This window comes from Enhydra lutris, unplaced genomic scaffold (assembly GCF_002288905.1).
Source record: "Enhydra lutris kenyoni isolate GAN:26980312 unplaced genomic scaffold, ASM228890v2 scaffoldscaffold85, whole genome shotgun sequence".
NCBI classification, from domain to species: Eukaryota; Metazoa; Chordata; class Mammalia; order Carnivora; family Mustelidae; genus Enhydra; species Enhydra lutris.
Genome location: NW_019154169.1, coordinates 2,763,178 through 2,779,427, shown reverse-complemented (window position 1 = coordinate 2,779,427; position 16,250 = coordinate 2,763,178). Strand labels below are relative to the sequence as shown.

General features: G+C 46.3%; 1 protein-coding gene across 1 annotated transcript in view; it reads right to left on the bottom strand.

Annotated features, from left to right (window-relative positions):
• Positions 1–15,850, bottom strand: part of LOC111161467 (tudor domain containing 12) — a 67,425-nt gene extending 51,575 nt beyond the window's left edge. The window contains exons 1-4 of the mRNA XM_022525136.1: positions 15,827–15,850; positions 5,972–6,130; positions 3,891–4,027; positions 1,878–1,997 (exon numbers count right to left, since the gene is read on the bottom strand). Of these exons, the coding sequence (XP_022380844.1) occupies positions 1,878–1,997; positions 3,891–4,027; positions 5,972–6,130; positions 15,827–15,850 (440 nt within the window). The remainder of the gene's footprint in view (positions 1–1,877; positions 1,998–3,890; positions 4,028–5,971; positions 6,131–15,826) is intronic.
• Positions 15,851–16,250: the final 400 nt, after the last annotated feature.

The window sequence follows — 16,250 nt, the reverse complement described above, 5'->3', positions numbered from 1 at the left end:
TCTGCTCAGCAGGTAGCCTGCTTCCCCCTTCTCTCTCTCTCTGCCTGCCTTTCTGCCTACTTATGATCTCTCTCTCTCTCTGCCAAATAAATAAATAAATAAATAATCTTAAAAAAAAAAAAAAGAAAATGGACCAAGAGAAAAATCAATCTAGGCTATCCAAAGATAAACCATTCATTCAGTCAAGGTGTCTGTCTCTCTCTCACTCTCACACACACACATACACAAATAACCCCATGAAGAGATATCTAACTTCACAAGTTAGAAAAATACAAATTAAAACAAAATACCATCTTCACACAGCAAACAAGCAAAAGTGGAAAAGCTCGATGACAGGCAACGCTGCACGGAAAAGCAGCGCTCTCTGTACCCCAGTGATGGGAGCATACACCGCTAGTCCTTCTGGAGGGCCACTCGGCAAAATCTATCACCCCCGTAATACACATATTGAGACAGACATTCTAGATGAACTGCCCACACGAAGGGACGACATGTGTCTGCACGGAGGGTGTGTCCACAGCTGGAGAATGTGGTCACGCAGAGGGGGCGAGAACGGGGGGGCCACTGAGGGAGAACTGGGCATGGACAGACTGGCACCAGAGTGGGGGGTGAGCAGCTGGCTGTTCTGGAAGAGGGACAGGTGGGAGGCAGGGGTTGCTGCTGTGTGAGGGACCCACTTTTCCAGAGTCTCTGAGGGCGAAGAGGGTGGGGGGGGCCGCAGGGAGCCTGGCGGGGCACGCTGGCATCAGCCGGGACAAGCAGGCTCAGCGTCTATTACTGCAGCTTCTCAGGGCCCTGTGTTTACCATCTCAAGGGAATGACAGGTGCTGGGGGGAGCAGGGAGGGGCAATGGAGGGTCTCCATAGATCCTGCAAAAGCATTCATAAGAGGGCTGCCTTCCAAGTTCGGAGAACAAAATGCAACATCACCAGGACATGCAAGTTAAGGCGGAACTGTGGTGTGCCCAGTGTTTCTTCCCTTAACCCCATAGTCCTGGGGGGAGGGGAGGGCTCCCCAGGACATCAGGTAGCACTGAGTCCAGACAGCCATACCCCTGACATAGCAGTGCCCAGTGCGGGGGACCCTGGTGGGTCTGGCACAAACACTGGCAAAGTGGCCCAAGACTAGGAAAATGGGGCAAAGACAGGGGCTGGCTGGATACGTGCATTTGGGCATACATGTCCACATCTCCACACCATGTTTTATTTGGACTGATGCATATGCTTACAGGAATGTGCAGCGCACAGTGGTCTGCAAACACTGCAGCTGGCTCTCCAGAGAGGAACAGTTGCATACAGCAATAGCCAGTTACGTTCACCCACAAAGCATAACAGTAGAAGGTAGTAAGTACATGAACTAGCGAAGAGCTTCAGCACACTCTTGGGGTTAAATCTGCAAATGACGCTGTAGGTTCTAATTTTCATGAAGGCTCCACACAAATGAACCCATATAAAGCACTGAATGAGGTCTCCAAGTTCAGAGCCTGAACAGGTCCCAGAGGCCTTGGGGGGGCGGTGGGCCGGGAAGGGGAGGGGCTGGAGAAAAATGCAATGGACTTTTTTTTTTTTTATGCTCCATGATCCTGTGTTCCAGCCTTTCTCTTTACAGTTAATTTACTACTTTTTGCAAATTAAAAGAAGTTGCAGAGCACAGACCTCAGCCCCCTTCTAAGACCCCTCGACTGCAGTCTGGAAGGGGGGGTACCCCGGGAGCTCTGCTCAGAGGCAGGGGCGACACACCGACTCCGAGGTCTCCTGAAGAACAGAAGCTCCTGGAATCTCTTAGCGCTTCTCCAGGGGAACGGATTCCACACAAACCTCAGACACTCAATTTCAGACTTCTATCCTGCTCCAGCATCCCCCACCAGCGGTACTTACACGATCTCAGCGCTGTCTTCACAGAAGTCAATGTGCAATGTGACAGGCTTCGTGCAGTACAGCCTGAATTTCTTCGCTCGGTAGGGAAGCCGCATAAAGGTTTCAACTGCAACTCTGATGCTTCACAGTGAAACAGAAACATTTCCTTTACAAAGCGGACTTCTATAGTGCAGATTTCTTTAAAGTACACTCCCCTGGTAACTGACATACCTAAAACACACCCAAACCAGTTCTTTCTGTTTCTAATACAGCCACCAGCAGCAGAGCCAGCAGACCTGTGCCCCAGTCTTACTCTTCTCGTGTATAAAAGCATAAGATGGGGGTGCCTGGGTAGCTCAGTGGGTTAAGCCTCTGCCCTTGGCTCAGGTCATGATCTCAGGGTCCTGGGATCGAGCCCTGCAAGGGGCTCTCTGCTCGGCGGGGAGCCTGCTTCCGCCTGCCTCTCTGCCTACTTGTGATCTCTGTCAAATAAATAAATAAAAGCTTAAAAAAAAAGTACATGCATGGATATTCAGAGTATCTTTGGCGTTAAAACTTCATGCTATAGGGGCTGAAGTATTAGAAAAATCATGTCTAACAAAGCTTCTCAGACTAAGAAACACTAGGAAATAATGAACAAGACTGTGAAGCCAATTCTACTTAAGATTTTTAAATTACAAATTTTAATACACAACCCCAATAAGTTTCTATAAATGAGCATATATGTTGTGTTTTTGAGATGTTTTTATACTTAGTATTTATCAGTTCTGTACCAAAAAAAGGGCTGAGATTTGATAAGTCTGTTGCTCAGCACTTTTATTTCCATTCTTCAGGCGAACGACAGCCCGCCTGTGCATACAATTTCGACAGAAGCGGATCTGGAAGCCCTGAAGGGGCAGCCAAGCCACCTCGTCTCCACAGTTCAGAAAAAGGTGCCGGTCCTGACTGCCCCTCAAGCCTCCCTGCACATTACTTAATCACGGGCTTCTCTTGCCCAAAACTCCGAATACTAAAAATCTTCCCAAACAATTAAACACAACATTTACTTTGATAACAAGACCGGTTATAAAGATGCAGAATCACAAGCTACAAAGGCATCTACTTTTTTTCTTAAGTATCTGCGAATTCCCAATGTTTGAGAAGTCCTTCTGCCATGAAATGCTTTACTCTTACTACAAAAATACTCTTTTGGAAGAAGGGTCCTCATGTTAATTATTAAACTGATATCCTGGGGCACCTGGGTGGCTCAGTTGTAAAGCATCTGCCTTTGGCTCAGGTCATGATCCCAGGGTCCTGGGATCGAGCCCCACACTGGGCTCTCTGCTCAGCAGGAAGCCTGCTTCTCCCACTCCCACTCCCCCTACTTCTGTTCCCTCTCTCTCTGTCTCTCTCTGTCAAATAAATAAAATCTTTAAAAAAAATAAAAATAAAAAAATAAACTGATATCCTCTTACTCTGGAACAGGAAACTATGTAAAATTATCCCAAACACAAAGGCTGACGTGTTGCTGGTGTTTTCTAATGAACTGTTAATGGGTGGTCCTGGAGCCAAAGAGGGCCGCTTCGGAACCATTTCCCCACCTTCTGTGGCTGTGGTCATGCCCTCACTCTGCTAAGGAAGAACACCAGGACTATTTGCACAGGCGCTCTGCTCCCCCTACTTGAGGCTGCACCAGCACCCACCCCTTCTGTGGGGACCAGACGACCTTCTGCCTCCAGGTAGGGTGTTTCCTGCAGCACAGCCTCCAAGAGGATGCATTCCACCACAGGAACACGCTGGGAGGGGAGGCCGGGTGAGCACATGCTCTGCCCAGGAAGGACGGTGGAAGGAGGGCCCAGCTGCCTGGGTCCTCACTGCGACCACCAGCCCCTACGCTGACTGCCTGTAGAACTGGAATCTGCAACTGTCCCCATGGGAAGCTAAGAACATTCTAGTTCTCGGACCTCTATCCTCTCACTGTGAAAACAGACCTTCTCCTTCAAAACGGATATTCGTCTCCCTAAAAAGTGTAAGAAGAAATAAATACGTACGTACTTTTTAGATTTCACAGGGATGTACTTGGCAAAATCCACAAGGAAACATTCTGCCAGGTAATGGTCGGCTGAAGACACGATGGACTTAATAACAGCCCTGCACCAACACCTCAGTTCCTGACAATACACCACACAGACCTACAGAACAGAAACCTTGGCGTTAAAACCCCCCGTCGAGGGAGAGAACAAAAAGACACCCCCAAACCATCTCTGCCCACATTCTACCTTCCAGAAGAGGAAAGGCAGGGGAGGCAGCTGGGGCTGCCCATGCTGACCCCTGCCGGGCAGTAACCAGAGCACAGGGCAGCCAGGTCCTATTTCAGGCTCTCCTCCCCCAGTCATGTTGACTCCTTAAATAAGGACAGGCTTTGGAAAGTAAAACAAGGAAAATGCATTGCTTTGCCTTCTTAAGTCAGAAAACAAAGCTTACGAATGGGTGTCAAGCACGTGGCCAGACCCCTGTGAAATCCCCACCCAGGCTCACCTTGGCTCCAGGACGGGCTGTCTTCTGCACCAGCATGTGCCCAGCACCTACAACTGTGCTTGCTGTGCACAGAGCCTCCAACAACTACTCGATGAATGACTCCAGAAATCAGTGCGTGCCTGCAGCCCCACTCTAGGGAAACTGCCCCGCAGCAGTGACAGCCACCTGACCAACCCACCGTCCCACGGGGCTGCTAGGCCAGAGCAGACTCGACCGTGACCCAGACCAGCAAACCAGACACCAACCACAGGCTCAGAAAGGGCCCCGTGGGGAGAAAGCTGTGTCCAACCGGGAAGAAGCCAGCAGAGAGGAGACTGCCACGCTCGGGAACTGAACGCAGACGCCACAGAGCGGCCACTTTGCAAGGGATGGGCTCTTGGGAGCCTCCCATAATCCCAAAGTCAAATAACCGCAGAGAAATCTTGCCAAAGGGTGGAGGGTTTAAACAGGTAACAGTTCAGCTGGCTTTGAACTGGTGGCGTATAGGGCTTCCACCAACCCAACAGGGGGCAATTAATGCATCAAGAACAATGAGGACAGCTGATGGAATATATTAAAAACCGTGAGTTCAATACAGTCCTTTAAAAAATGAAGAGGACAGAAAAACCACACAGACCTCTGGACACAGAAGGCATGTGAAAGCGACCGTTTGGGAAGGTTAAACAGAAGGGCTGTTCAGGCCGTGCCGGTCACGGGATGATGCCTCATCTGCAGGAAAAGCGGACGGGCACCCCCTGGAGGCAGGACTCGGGCGTCGCCCTCCGAATCTGCTGGGCTGTGCCAACAGTGCAATCACCTCCCAGTGCCACGCAAGGTGAAGCTCAACAGCCCAAGCACTCTGAGGGGTAGAAACCCGACCTTAAGTCTATCCAAAGCTTTATCCACATAAAGTAGAGGGGGTGGAAAGTTCAGCACCATCACAGGGAGGCACTCAGGCTCTCCAAAATGTGGAGTATTTTAAAAGGACAACTGACTGCATTTCCTCACTTCAACAAGTCAATGGTATGGAAAAAAATAATGTTGTTAATGAAGATTTTGTTTGAAAGGGAAGGGGTGTTCCAATTATTTCTAATGTTTCTCATAGTTTATAAACCTTTCCCAGTAGAAAAATTCAAACTCTTCTAAAAAGTGACTGACTTGCAGAGAGAATCAGACAACGGGCCCAGGAGCCAAGGCAGCAAGAAAGGAAGAAGGGGCCGTGACGTGAGGCAAGGAAAATGAACAAGTGTGACTTGGCCACAGTCATGAGCCACAAAAGGGAGGCACTGGCCATGGACTGAAAACTCCCATGCCCCCTCAGCCGAGGTCCCCATACCCATGGCAGATCTAGACTACATTCAGAAAAGCCTCCGGTTCCCTGCCCTAGGAGGATGGCCCAATGCCTGAATTTGGATGACATTCTATCTCCTACTGCCCCACTAGAATCTTCTACAACCTCTGCTTTCCAAAACCAGCCCAAATCTTGTGCAGCCAAAAGAACCTAACACAAGGCAGTGATTATGAGCAATTAAAACACCCTAAAAGCTTTTGCCACCAAAATGTGTACATTTTAAGCAGTATTTTAAGACACAGTGCTTAAAACACATGTAGATACATACCTGCCCTTCTTCCAACATTAATGGTTTTATTTCTATATCTTGACACATGTTATTATAGAAGTCATTCATGGCACTATTTAGTTTTTGATAATCAACTTCATGATCTAAAAAAGGACTACATCCTTTTATAATAACCCAGAAGCATCCTGGATCTTCAATCTGTAAAAATTTTAAAAGATAAACAAAACAATGCCTGGTTTAAAAAACAGAACCATAAAATAATGAACCTTAGAGGCATGATAACTGTTACTAATTTAAGTGGTCTAACAAATTCTAGGTGAGCTCTAGATGAGCACCTGTCTTTTACAGTCAGACCAAAGGTAAAAGATAAAAAAAAGACTGTCAATATAGATCAAATCATCACACTGTACACCTTAAACTCATACAATGTTATTTATTATATTTATGTTATTATATATTATATTTCAACTCAGCCGGATAACAGGTAAAAGATGCAAAGATAAAATTCTAAAACATGTAAAAAGTTAAAAAAACATATAACCAATAACCAGTAATTTTTTAAATTATGTGCTGTGACTCAAAAAAGCAGAGATAAATGTCCTGCATCTCCTGTGTTTTTTTAAATTTTATTTTTTTAAAGACTTACTTTATTTGAGAGAGAGAGCTCATGAGGGCAGAAGGAGAGGGAGAAGCAGACTCCCTGCTGAGCAGGGAGCCTGGTAGGGGACTTGATCCCAGGATCCTGAGATCATGACACAACACAAGCCAAAGGCAGATGCTTAACCGACTGTACCCCTAGGCACCCCATCTCCTATATTTTTAAAATATTCATGATAAAATACAAAAGCAAGGTTTCATGTTTGCAATATGCTGTGTCTTTGTAAGAAGGAGAGGTAAAGGGTGCCTGGGTGGCTCAGTGGGTTAAAGCCTCTGCCTTCAGCTCAGGTCATGATCCCAGGGTCCTGGGATCGAGACCCGCATCCGGCTCTCTACTCGGCAGGGAGCCTGCTTCCTCCTCTCTCTCTGCCTGCCTCTCTGCCTACTTGTGATCTCTCTCTCTCTGTCAAATAAATAAATAAAATCTTTAAAAAAAAAAAAAAAAAGAAGGAGAGGTAAATATGAATACATGTATATTCTGTTCATAAAATAAAAAAATAAATGATGGCAGAAAAACCAAAACAAATACAAGTTATGACCTACAGGAAGCCAAGAATAGAAGAGATGGGGATGAAAGTCAGACTTCTCTGAATGTATCTCGATATAGATCAGTGTCATTAGAAACCAAGATTTTCATCGTTAGAAGGTATAGATGTAAAATAAAAAGTTAAATTTGACTTGAAGATATCAATAAGAACTCAAGACTTTCCAAAGGTATTTATTTCCTAACTCTGCTTACTGAAAGGGCCAAAAGCAATGACATCTTAAGACTTCCGGTCCTGGGTGCCTGGGTGGCTCAATGGGTTAAAGCCTCGGCCTTCAGCTCGGGTCATGATCTCAGGGTCCTGGGATCGAGTCCCACATTGGGCTTTCTGCTCAGCGGGGAGCCTGCTTCCCCCCTCTCTCTGCCTATTTGTGATCTCTCTGTCAAATAAATAAATAAAATCTTAAAAAAAAAAAAAAGAACAGAACAATTCAAGAAAACTTGTCTTAAAATAAAGAAGACTTCTGGTCCTTGGTACCAAGTGGCAGGGGAACAGATGTTCAAGTTAATATTCTATTTTTCTAAATATCTGAATACTTTTATAATAAATAGTTGGGGGAAAAAAGAACAGTGGGCCACTCTCGTTCCAGGTCATGCAGAGTGGTTTACACGGACTAACCCACTTGCAAGTAACCATGATCAGCCCAGGAAAAAATACAAAATAATAAACACAAAGGCGCTGAAGAGAACAGAAACCACAGGGACTGGATGCTTTGCCAAGAGGATCGGCCTTGGGGGAGATCCACATTTCCTCACAGCTTTTCTAGTCCGGGAGGAAGGGCTGCAACTCAGGCAGAAAGCCACTGTGTGTGCGGCTTGAGGAACCAGAGAAGGGAGTTTGGGGGCTACAAGAGCAGCTGTACGTTGAGGGGAGAAATTCTGAAAGAGCCCCAAGGGGGAGAGCCAAGTCCTTGGCGAGCCTGCATGGCACAGTGAGCCCCGCAGTCCAGGGGAGAGCGACCCTGAGAAGGTGGACAGAAACACCACAGTTTTGGCTGCTGCCCCTGAGAACGGCAAACTCGTACCATGTCACCTCCCAAAACCTCTGCACAGAGAGGCCTTTCCCGGGGATGACACTCACCCACCCCTAAAATGCCTGCCTGGGGAAGCTCAAGGCCACCAGGAGAAGCCACCGTCTGTTCTAGGCGGCTTCGGACAGAGACCCTTGACCTTCTTGTGAGCATTTCCTCAGAGGGACTGCCAGGTGCCAACCCTCCCCATCCCTTTGAGATGTGTCTGTACCTCCTGCTACTCAGGAGAACCTGTGGGGGGCCGGAGGCCGTGGCGGCCACCTGGGACCTCCTTCCTCAGAGGGCAAAGCACTGACCGGCCCCTGATCCCAAGTATCCCTGGAGCCCCTCCCCTCCTCTTCCTCGGTCTTCCCTCAAAATGCTAGCCCCCCTCTCGCCTTCCCCAGCTCCTGCCACCACTGCCGGCAGCTAATGCTCTGACCAATGTCTGCCTTTGTCTATCTTTGGCAGCCACCACTGGGAAACCGTCTGCAGCGGGAGTCCGGCCAAATTCAAAAGGCTCAGTAGGCACCGCGGCCTCTCCCGGGAAACCGCTGACGGCCATGCCTGTGAACTCCACACCGCACTGCTGGACAAACACAGTGTGCTCCGGCAAAAGCAGACGGGGCCTGAGGAGTGTAACCCAAGCCTCCCAGATGGTACCGCGAGCGACCGAGTACCGCGAGCACCGCAAGCAGCCGGCACTCTTCACCGTAACTGCAGTACCCCGCGTGCAGATACCAGCCACGTAAGGAGATGGAAACGTGACGCGTGGCCAAAGACAAAGGCAGTCGGCAGACATGGACCCAAGACCGCCCAGAAGTTGACATGAACGGGCAAGGCCGTGAAAGCAGCTGCTAGAAATAGGCTGAATAACTTAAGGACAAGATGGTTGTAGTGTGTTTCCCAAAGAGGAGAATCTCATGGAAAAAAATGGAAATTATATTAAAAAAAAAAAAAAAACCTAGGGAAAAGGTAATTCCAAAAAAGAAAAAAAAACCAAAAAAAAAAAAAAAAAAAAAGTTAGTAGTGGTGTGCTCACTACTACTATTTGACATCATACTGGAGGCCCTACTTAGTATGATGAAGTAAGAAAAAGGTTGTTAGCAAGCCTGGAAATGAAGAAAGAAAAGGGTCTCTATTTGCAAACAATATCTCCATAGAAAATCCTAAGGAATCTACAAAAAAGGGTAGAAGGTCATATAATACATTCAACTGTACATCTGTAGTCCAGCAATGAAAACTGGAAATTTAAATTAAAAAACAGCACCATTTTCAACAGCACCAAAAAACAGGATTACTCAGGAATGAGCCCACCAAAATATGTGTTGAAAGGTACAAAAACTAATCAAACAGACCAAGGAAGGCCTCTCTAATGCCAGTATACTGTGTTCATGGACTAAGATGTTGATTTTTCCCACAAGGATCCATAAATACAACTCAGTTCCAACAAGAATTGAGAAATCAACAAACTCACTAGGAAATTCTTACTGGAAAGGCAAAGGAACTAGAATGGCCCAAATACTTCTGAAAAAGAACAACACAGTTGGAAGACTCACACCACCTGATTTCAAGATTTATTAAAAAGCTGTAGGGGCACCTGGGTGGCTCAGTGGGTTAAGCCTCTGCCTTCAGCTCAGGTCATGATCTCAGGGTCCTGGGATCGAGTCCCACATCGGGCTTTCTGCTCAGCAGGGAGCCTGCTTCACCCCCCACCCCCGCTTTCCTCTCTGCCTACTTGTGATCTCTCTCTGTCAAATAAATAAATAAAATCTTTAAAAAAAAAAAGATTCTCTCTCTCCCTCTGCCTCTCCCTCTCCCTCTTTAAAAAAAAATAAAAGAATAATAATTAAAAAGCTGTAGTAATCATGGGGCGCCTGGGTGGCTCAGTGGGTTAAAGCCTCTGCCTTCAGCTCAGGTCGTGGTACCAGGGTCCTGGGATCCAGCCCCGCGTTGGGCTCTCCGCTCAGCAGGGAGCCTGCTTCCTCCTCTCTCTCTGCCTGCCTCTCTGCCTACTTGTGATCTCTGTCAAATAAATAAATAAAATCTTAAAAAAAAAAAAAAAAAAAAAGAACAGGGGCTCCTGGAGACCTAAGCTAACAGCACAGAAACAAAGCCATGTGTATATGGTCAACTGAGTCTTGATAAAGGCACAAGAGCAGTTCAATAGAAAGGGTAGTTTTTTAAACCACAGTTAATTTATTAACACTTTTTTAAATGTTTTTTTTAAGATTTTATTTATTTATTTGTCAGAGAGAGAGAGAGAGACAGTGCGAGCAAGCACAGGCAGACAGAGGGGCAGGCAGAGGCAAAGGGAGAAGCAGGCTCCCTGCCAAGCTAGGAGCCCGATGTGGGACTCGATCCCAGGACACTGGGATCATGACCTGAGCCGAAGGCAGCTGCTTAACCAACTGAGCCACCCAGGCGTCCCGAGAAAGGGTAGTTTTTTAACAAATGATGCAGAAACAATTAACTATTTGAATCCACAAAAATTAAATTGGATCCATTTTTCATTCCAGATACAAAAATTAACTCCGATGGGTCTTATAGCTAAATGTAAAATATAAAACTATAAAACTTCTAAAAGAATACATGGGGGAGGGGCGCCTGGGTGGCTCAGTGGGTTGAGGCCTCTGCGTTCGGCTCAGGTCATGTTCCCAGGGTCACAGGATCGAGCCCCACATCGGGCTCTCTGCTCAGCGGGGAGCCTGCTTTCCCCCACCCCCTCTCTGCCTGCCTCTCTGCCTACTTGTGATCTCTGTCAAATAGATAAATAAAATCTTAAAAAAAAAAAAAATACATGGGGGAAATCCTTGTCATGACGGGTTAGACAAAGATTTTCGATGTAACACCAAAAGTTTAATTTGTACAAGCAAAAATTGATAAGTTGGACCTAATCCAAATTTTTAAATTTGCCTGTTGAAAGACATTGTTAAGAGAAAGAAAAGTCATAAACTGGGAGAAAATATTTGCAATCACATCCAACTTCAAAGAACTTCATCCACAATATAAAGGCTAAAAACTCAGTAAGAAAATGACCAAATAGAGAAATGGACAGATCCGAACGGACACTTGACCCAAAGGGATGGAAGGATGGCAAGCAAACCCACGGAAAGATGATTAGCATGTCATCCATCATTAGAAAATGCACATTAGGGGGTGCCTGGGTGGCTCAATGGGTTAAGCCTCTGCCTTCAGCTCAGGTCATGATCCCAGGACCCTGGGATCGAGCCCCACATTGGGCTCTCTGCTCCGTGGGGAGCCTGCTTCCTCCTCTCTCTCTCTCTGCCTGCCTCTCTGCCTACTTGTGATCGCTGTCAAATAAATAAAATCTTTTTAAAAAATAAAAAATAGTTTATGCGTTTAAAAAAAAGAAGCAGGCCTGGGTGGCTCAGTCAGTTAAGCGTCTGACTCCTGGTTTTGGCTCAGGTCATGATCTCAATCTGTGAGATAGAGCCCCACCTCCAAGGGCTCTGAGCTCAGCAGGGAGCCTGCTTGAGCTTCTCAACCTTTGCCCCTTTCCCCACCTGCATTCACACACACCACTCCCTAAAGTAAGTAAAATCTTTAAAAAAAAAAAAAAAAAAGTGCAGCAAACACGGCAAAATGTTAAAATATTTGACAAAGCTACTTACCTTGGTGGATTTCCAGATGTTTATATTTTTTATACTTTTTTGTATGTCCGGCATATTTTCTAATAAAAAGTTAGACTTTTAACTATGTTTAATCACAGGAATGATTTTAAAAGCTTCTTGTCCTCTGATGTGATATTGCCCATGCAGTATTTTTACTAAAAATGCCTAACCTAAACATAATTATGAAGAAACAAATCTGAACCGAGTGATATTTTGCAAAGCAACTGCCCTTGTTCTTCATAAATTTCAATGACATCAAAGACACAAAAAAGCCAGGGAACGGACCTAAATTAAAGGAGACGAAGAGGCCATGATAACTAAATGCAATGTACAATTTTTGATTGGATCCTGGAGCACAGAAAACAAGTTTGAGAAGACATTATTGAGACAAATGGAGAAATTTGAACACAGACTATGTATTATGGTACTGGATCAATGTTAAATTTCTCAAGTCCGATAATTACATCACGATGATGTAAGAGAAAGTCTTAGTTCTTAGGAAATACATGTGTAAGGATTTAGAGTTCTAAACTCATTCTCAAATGGGTCTGCAAAAAGTAATTTCCTGTATATCTAGCAAGTAATTTCCTATATATCTATTTATAAAGAAATATGCAAATCAACAAAATAATAATTAGGGTATAGAGCATACGATTATTCTCAATATGGTTTTTGTGACTTGTTTTTATATCTGAAAATCTTCAAAATATAAAGTTGGAAAGATGCTTAAAAAAATTTTTAAGGCATCATAGATCCTTTGAAGTTACCAAAAAAAAAAAAAATATATATATATATATTTAAAATTTGCCTCTAAAACCTCAAAACTGTAGGCCAGGTTCGCTTTTACCAACTAGGAGAATACGAGCTTTACTGGGAGGGGATGGATGCCCTAGGATGGGGAGCCTCCCACCTCTGACACTGGCTGCTTCCAGCCAAGCCTATAAACCAATACCGGCCAGTGTAATCACCCTTACACATTTTCCCCCCTGCATGTCTGTTGTATTTCCATTAGAAAAATATCACCTATATAAAATTTTGGTCCACTTTCTTCTCCTTTACCCCTGCCATTCAAACTTGAATACTTAAATTTTATTCAAATAAATGCAGAATCATTTATCTGGCAAGAGAACTAAATATTTCATGTCATTACTAGGATTTAATCGAATTAGGTGTACTCTTTATTGTTTCTCAGGCATGATTAACCCATCTTTTGTTAGTTCCTTCATTATTTGTTATTTCCCTTTACGTCTTTACTTCCCTGAGTAATAATGTCATGAGCGTCATTTTCCACATTCGGTAGTATTTATGTGTCCAAGTGTAATTTATAACATCATCTAATCTTTAATTTCTGTTCAAGTTCCCTTAGTGTGTGGTATTTCCATAATAACTCCAGATATCTTAGTCAAACTTAACCTCTCCAACATCGATTGTAAAAATTAAGATGTTAATTTTAAAATGCTGTGACAGGAGCACTTGGGTGGCTCAGTCACTTAAGCGTCTGCCTTCGGCTCAGGTCATGATCCTGGGGTCCTGGGGTGGAGCCCCGCATTGGCTCCCTGCTCAGTGGGGAGCCTGCTTCTCCCTCTCTTTCTGCCTGCCACTCCCCCTGCTTGTGTGCTCTCTGTCAAATAAATAAAATCGTAAAATAAAATATAATAAATAGCTGTGACAATTCCAAACGAAACAGGAAGACCTGACCCACTGAAAGTCATGCTGATGCGAGAGGTCCCTGGACCTTTCATCTTAACACAGCCTCCTCTGGGCAGGAAAACCACTCTTGAAATACTGTTTGTGGATCCCATGGACAGCACTGAAATCGTTCATGTGAGCCAGGAAACAGCTACTTTACCCCATTAGGGACGTCACAGACTGCAGCTTCCAGAATGTCACCCGTGTCACCCGTTGTCTGCTTAGCCCCTACCACTCCTCCCTGGCACAAGCTGTCCACTTGAAGGGTCCACGCCCCACTACCCAGAAATGTCAACAGTCCTTCAGGAACACAGCGTGACTCTATGACCAATGGCCCTGGGGCTTTTCTGGTGCCAGTCACTTCAACAAAGATGCCATGGCCAGTTCTTCTCTCCTGTAGCCCTGCTGTGGGAACAAGCCCATCTACGCGACTCCCACTAGGTCTCACCATACTCTGCCTGACTCATTCCGACAGAATGGCATGTTGCCTGGGCTGCTTTCTTAAGACATTATTTTCAATCAACACCTTTTTCTTCATTAGACTCATCTTAACAGGCTTGTGATGCTACTTCTGTTATTTCTAAAATCTATTACAACAAATATTAACTGGACATTTAAACAATTTTTAATAATAATTTTGTGGTAAAATACCCATAAAATTTACCATCGTCACCATATTCAGTGGCATTAACCACATCACCAACCATCCATTTCCAGAACTCCTTTCAGCTTGCAAAACTGAAACCCTTCACCCTTTATGTAATAATCCTCCACCCCCAGTCTCCCCTCAGCCCCTGAGCAAACCCCCTTCTACTTTCTGTCTCTCTGAATCTAAGTATTCCAGGAACCTCACAGAAGTAAAATCATACAGTATTTGTCCTTTTGTATCTGCCTTATTTCACTTAACAAGTGATGGTTCATCCATATTACATGTATCAGAATTTTCTTTGTTATTAAGGATGAGTAGTATTCCATTGTATGTATAGACCACACTTTGCTTCTCCATTCATCTCCTGATGGGCACTTGAGGGAAAAATTTTCATCCATGTAAAAGCTAAATTAACCTGGAGAACTACAACTGCAACCTGTACCACACTTAGGGAACTACTCCTGTATGTATAGAAAATTTGCTGAGGGCCAGTAGATTAAGAATCGAAGTGTGACAGAGCAGAGCTGACAGGGTAAAGAAAAGGATCCAAGACAGGGGTTGTTTCCCAAGTTTGAGACAGTGAAAATCCAACAACTCCTGCCCCAAAATTCTGTCCCGGTGCAACCCTAGTAGAGCCCTGTCTTCCTACAGGCGAAACGGGAGATGCCTGTTTAGAACTGGTGATGGACAGGGGTTTGCCAGTTGGATATGAAAAACCTAAAAGTCTTGGAGCAAATCCTCTGTAAGAATCAGATGCTTCAAACGTCCATGAATCTCTGCTCATATAAATTACCTAAGACCTAAAAAAGGAGCGGGAAAATTGATGGTTTTTAAAAAATCCATCATTTACTACGTTCCTCTCCTCCGCCCTCAGAAGCATGATTTAAAAAAAAATATATATATATATATAAATTTATATAAGGAATATTTATATATAAAATATATATATAAATTTACATTATATTATATATATTATATATTATCTATTATACTATAAATTTATATTTATATATATATTTTTTTTTATTTGATTTTTTTTTAATTTCCTTTTCCCAGAGACCAAAACCCACCCGTTTGCTCTGGTTTGTAAACTCATTCCAACTAACCTTGTGAACACGCCCTGCCTTCGGCCTCGTGCCTCTTACCCGCGACTCGGAGCTGCAGCTGCCGGCACGCCCCACCTCCTTCAGGCCGCTCGGAGGACTGGGGATCGGAGCCCCAAGGTGCACGCGTGGGGAGGGGCCGCCAGAGTCCCGGGGCGCGAGCGAGCAGTTTCCCGCGTGAAGCTGGGACGGGCGTGTGTGGAGGGGTGGTTGCCATAAGGGGCCCTGAAATGGGGACACCCCCCCCCCCCCGGAGGGGACACCTGTCGGGCGAGGGGACCAGCCGACGGTCCCCGTGTTCAAAGACCGGGACCCAGGGGGCTCTACGCCAGCGCCTCCCAGGACGGGTGAGGGTGGGAGAAGGCGTTACGGTCCATCCTCCCCCGCTAAGGTTGCAGAGTTGGTAAATCCATGATGAGTAACTTTTTACTGAGTCCCAAACAACACCTGGGCACACGTGAACTGAAATCTCGTGTTGTCGATCTGCAGTCGGGGGTCCGGAATCCCATCCGGCAAGCCCACCCGCGGGTCCGAAGACCGGCGTGACCCGCCCGGGCGGCCCCTGCGCGGGGAGAGGCCGGCCGACCGGGGCTGGGCGCTCGCTCACCTTCAGCACCAGCACCTCGAGCATCTTCCCCGCGCGTCGCTCCCGCCCGACGCCCGGCGTGGTGAGACAAGCACCGTCGCGGCCGCGTCCCTTTCCGGGTCTTCCCGTCGTCCCTCACTCGGAAGGCGCTTCGCGGGCAAAACCCGCGGCACGGCCGGCCTCCGCTCTCCGTGGGGGACCCCGGCGCGCCCAGCTCCGGCCCCAGGCCCTCCGGCCCCGTAGGCCGCTGCGCACCACCCGCGACGCCCCGCGCCCTCTCAAAGTCACGCCTCTGGGGGCGCGCTCGCGGCTTGGGCACTGCACCCCGCGCCACGTCCGACCCCGGCCCCGCAAGCCTCGAGGCTTCTAGAAAGCCCGCGAGGCGCCAACGGCCGGGACAACTGCCGGCCGCCCTGCGCACAGCACCAGGTGCGGCGGGGCGGGG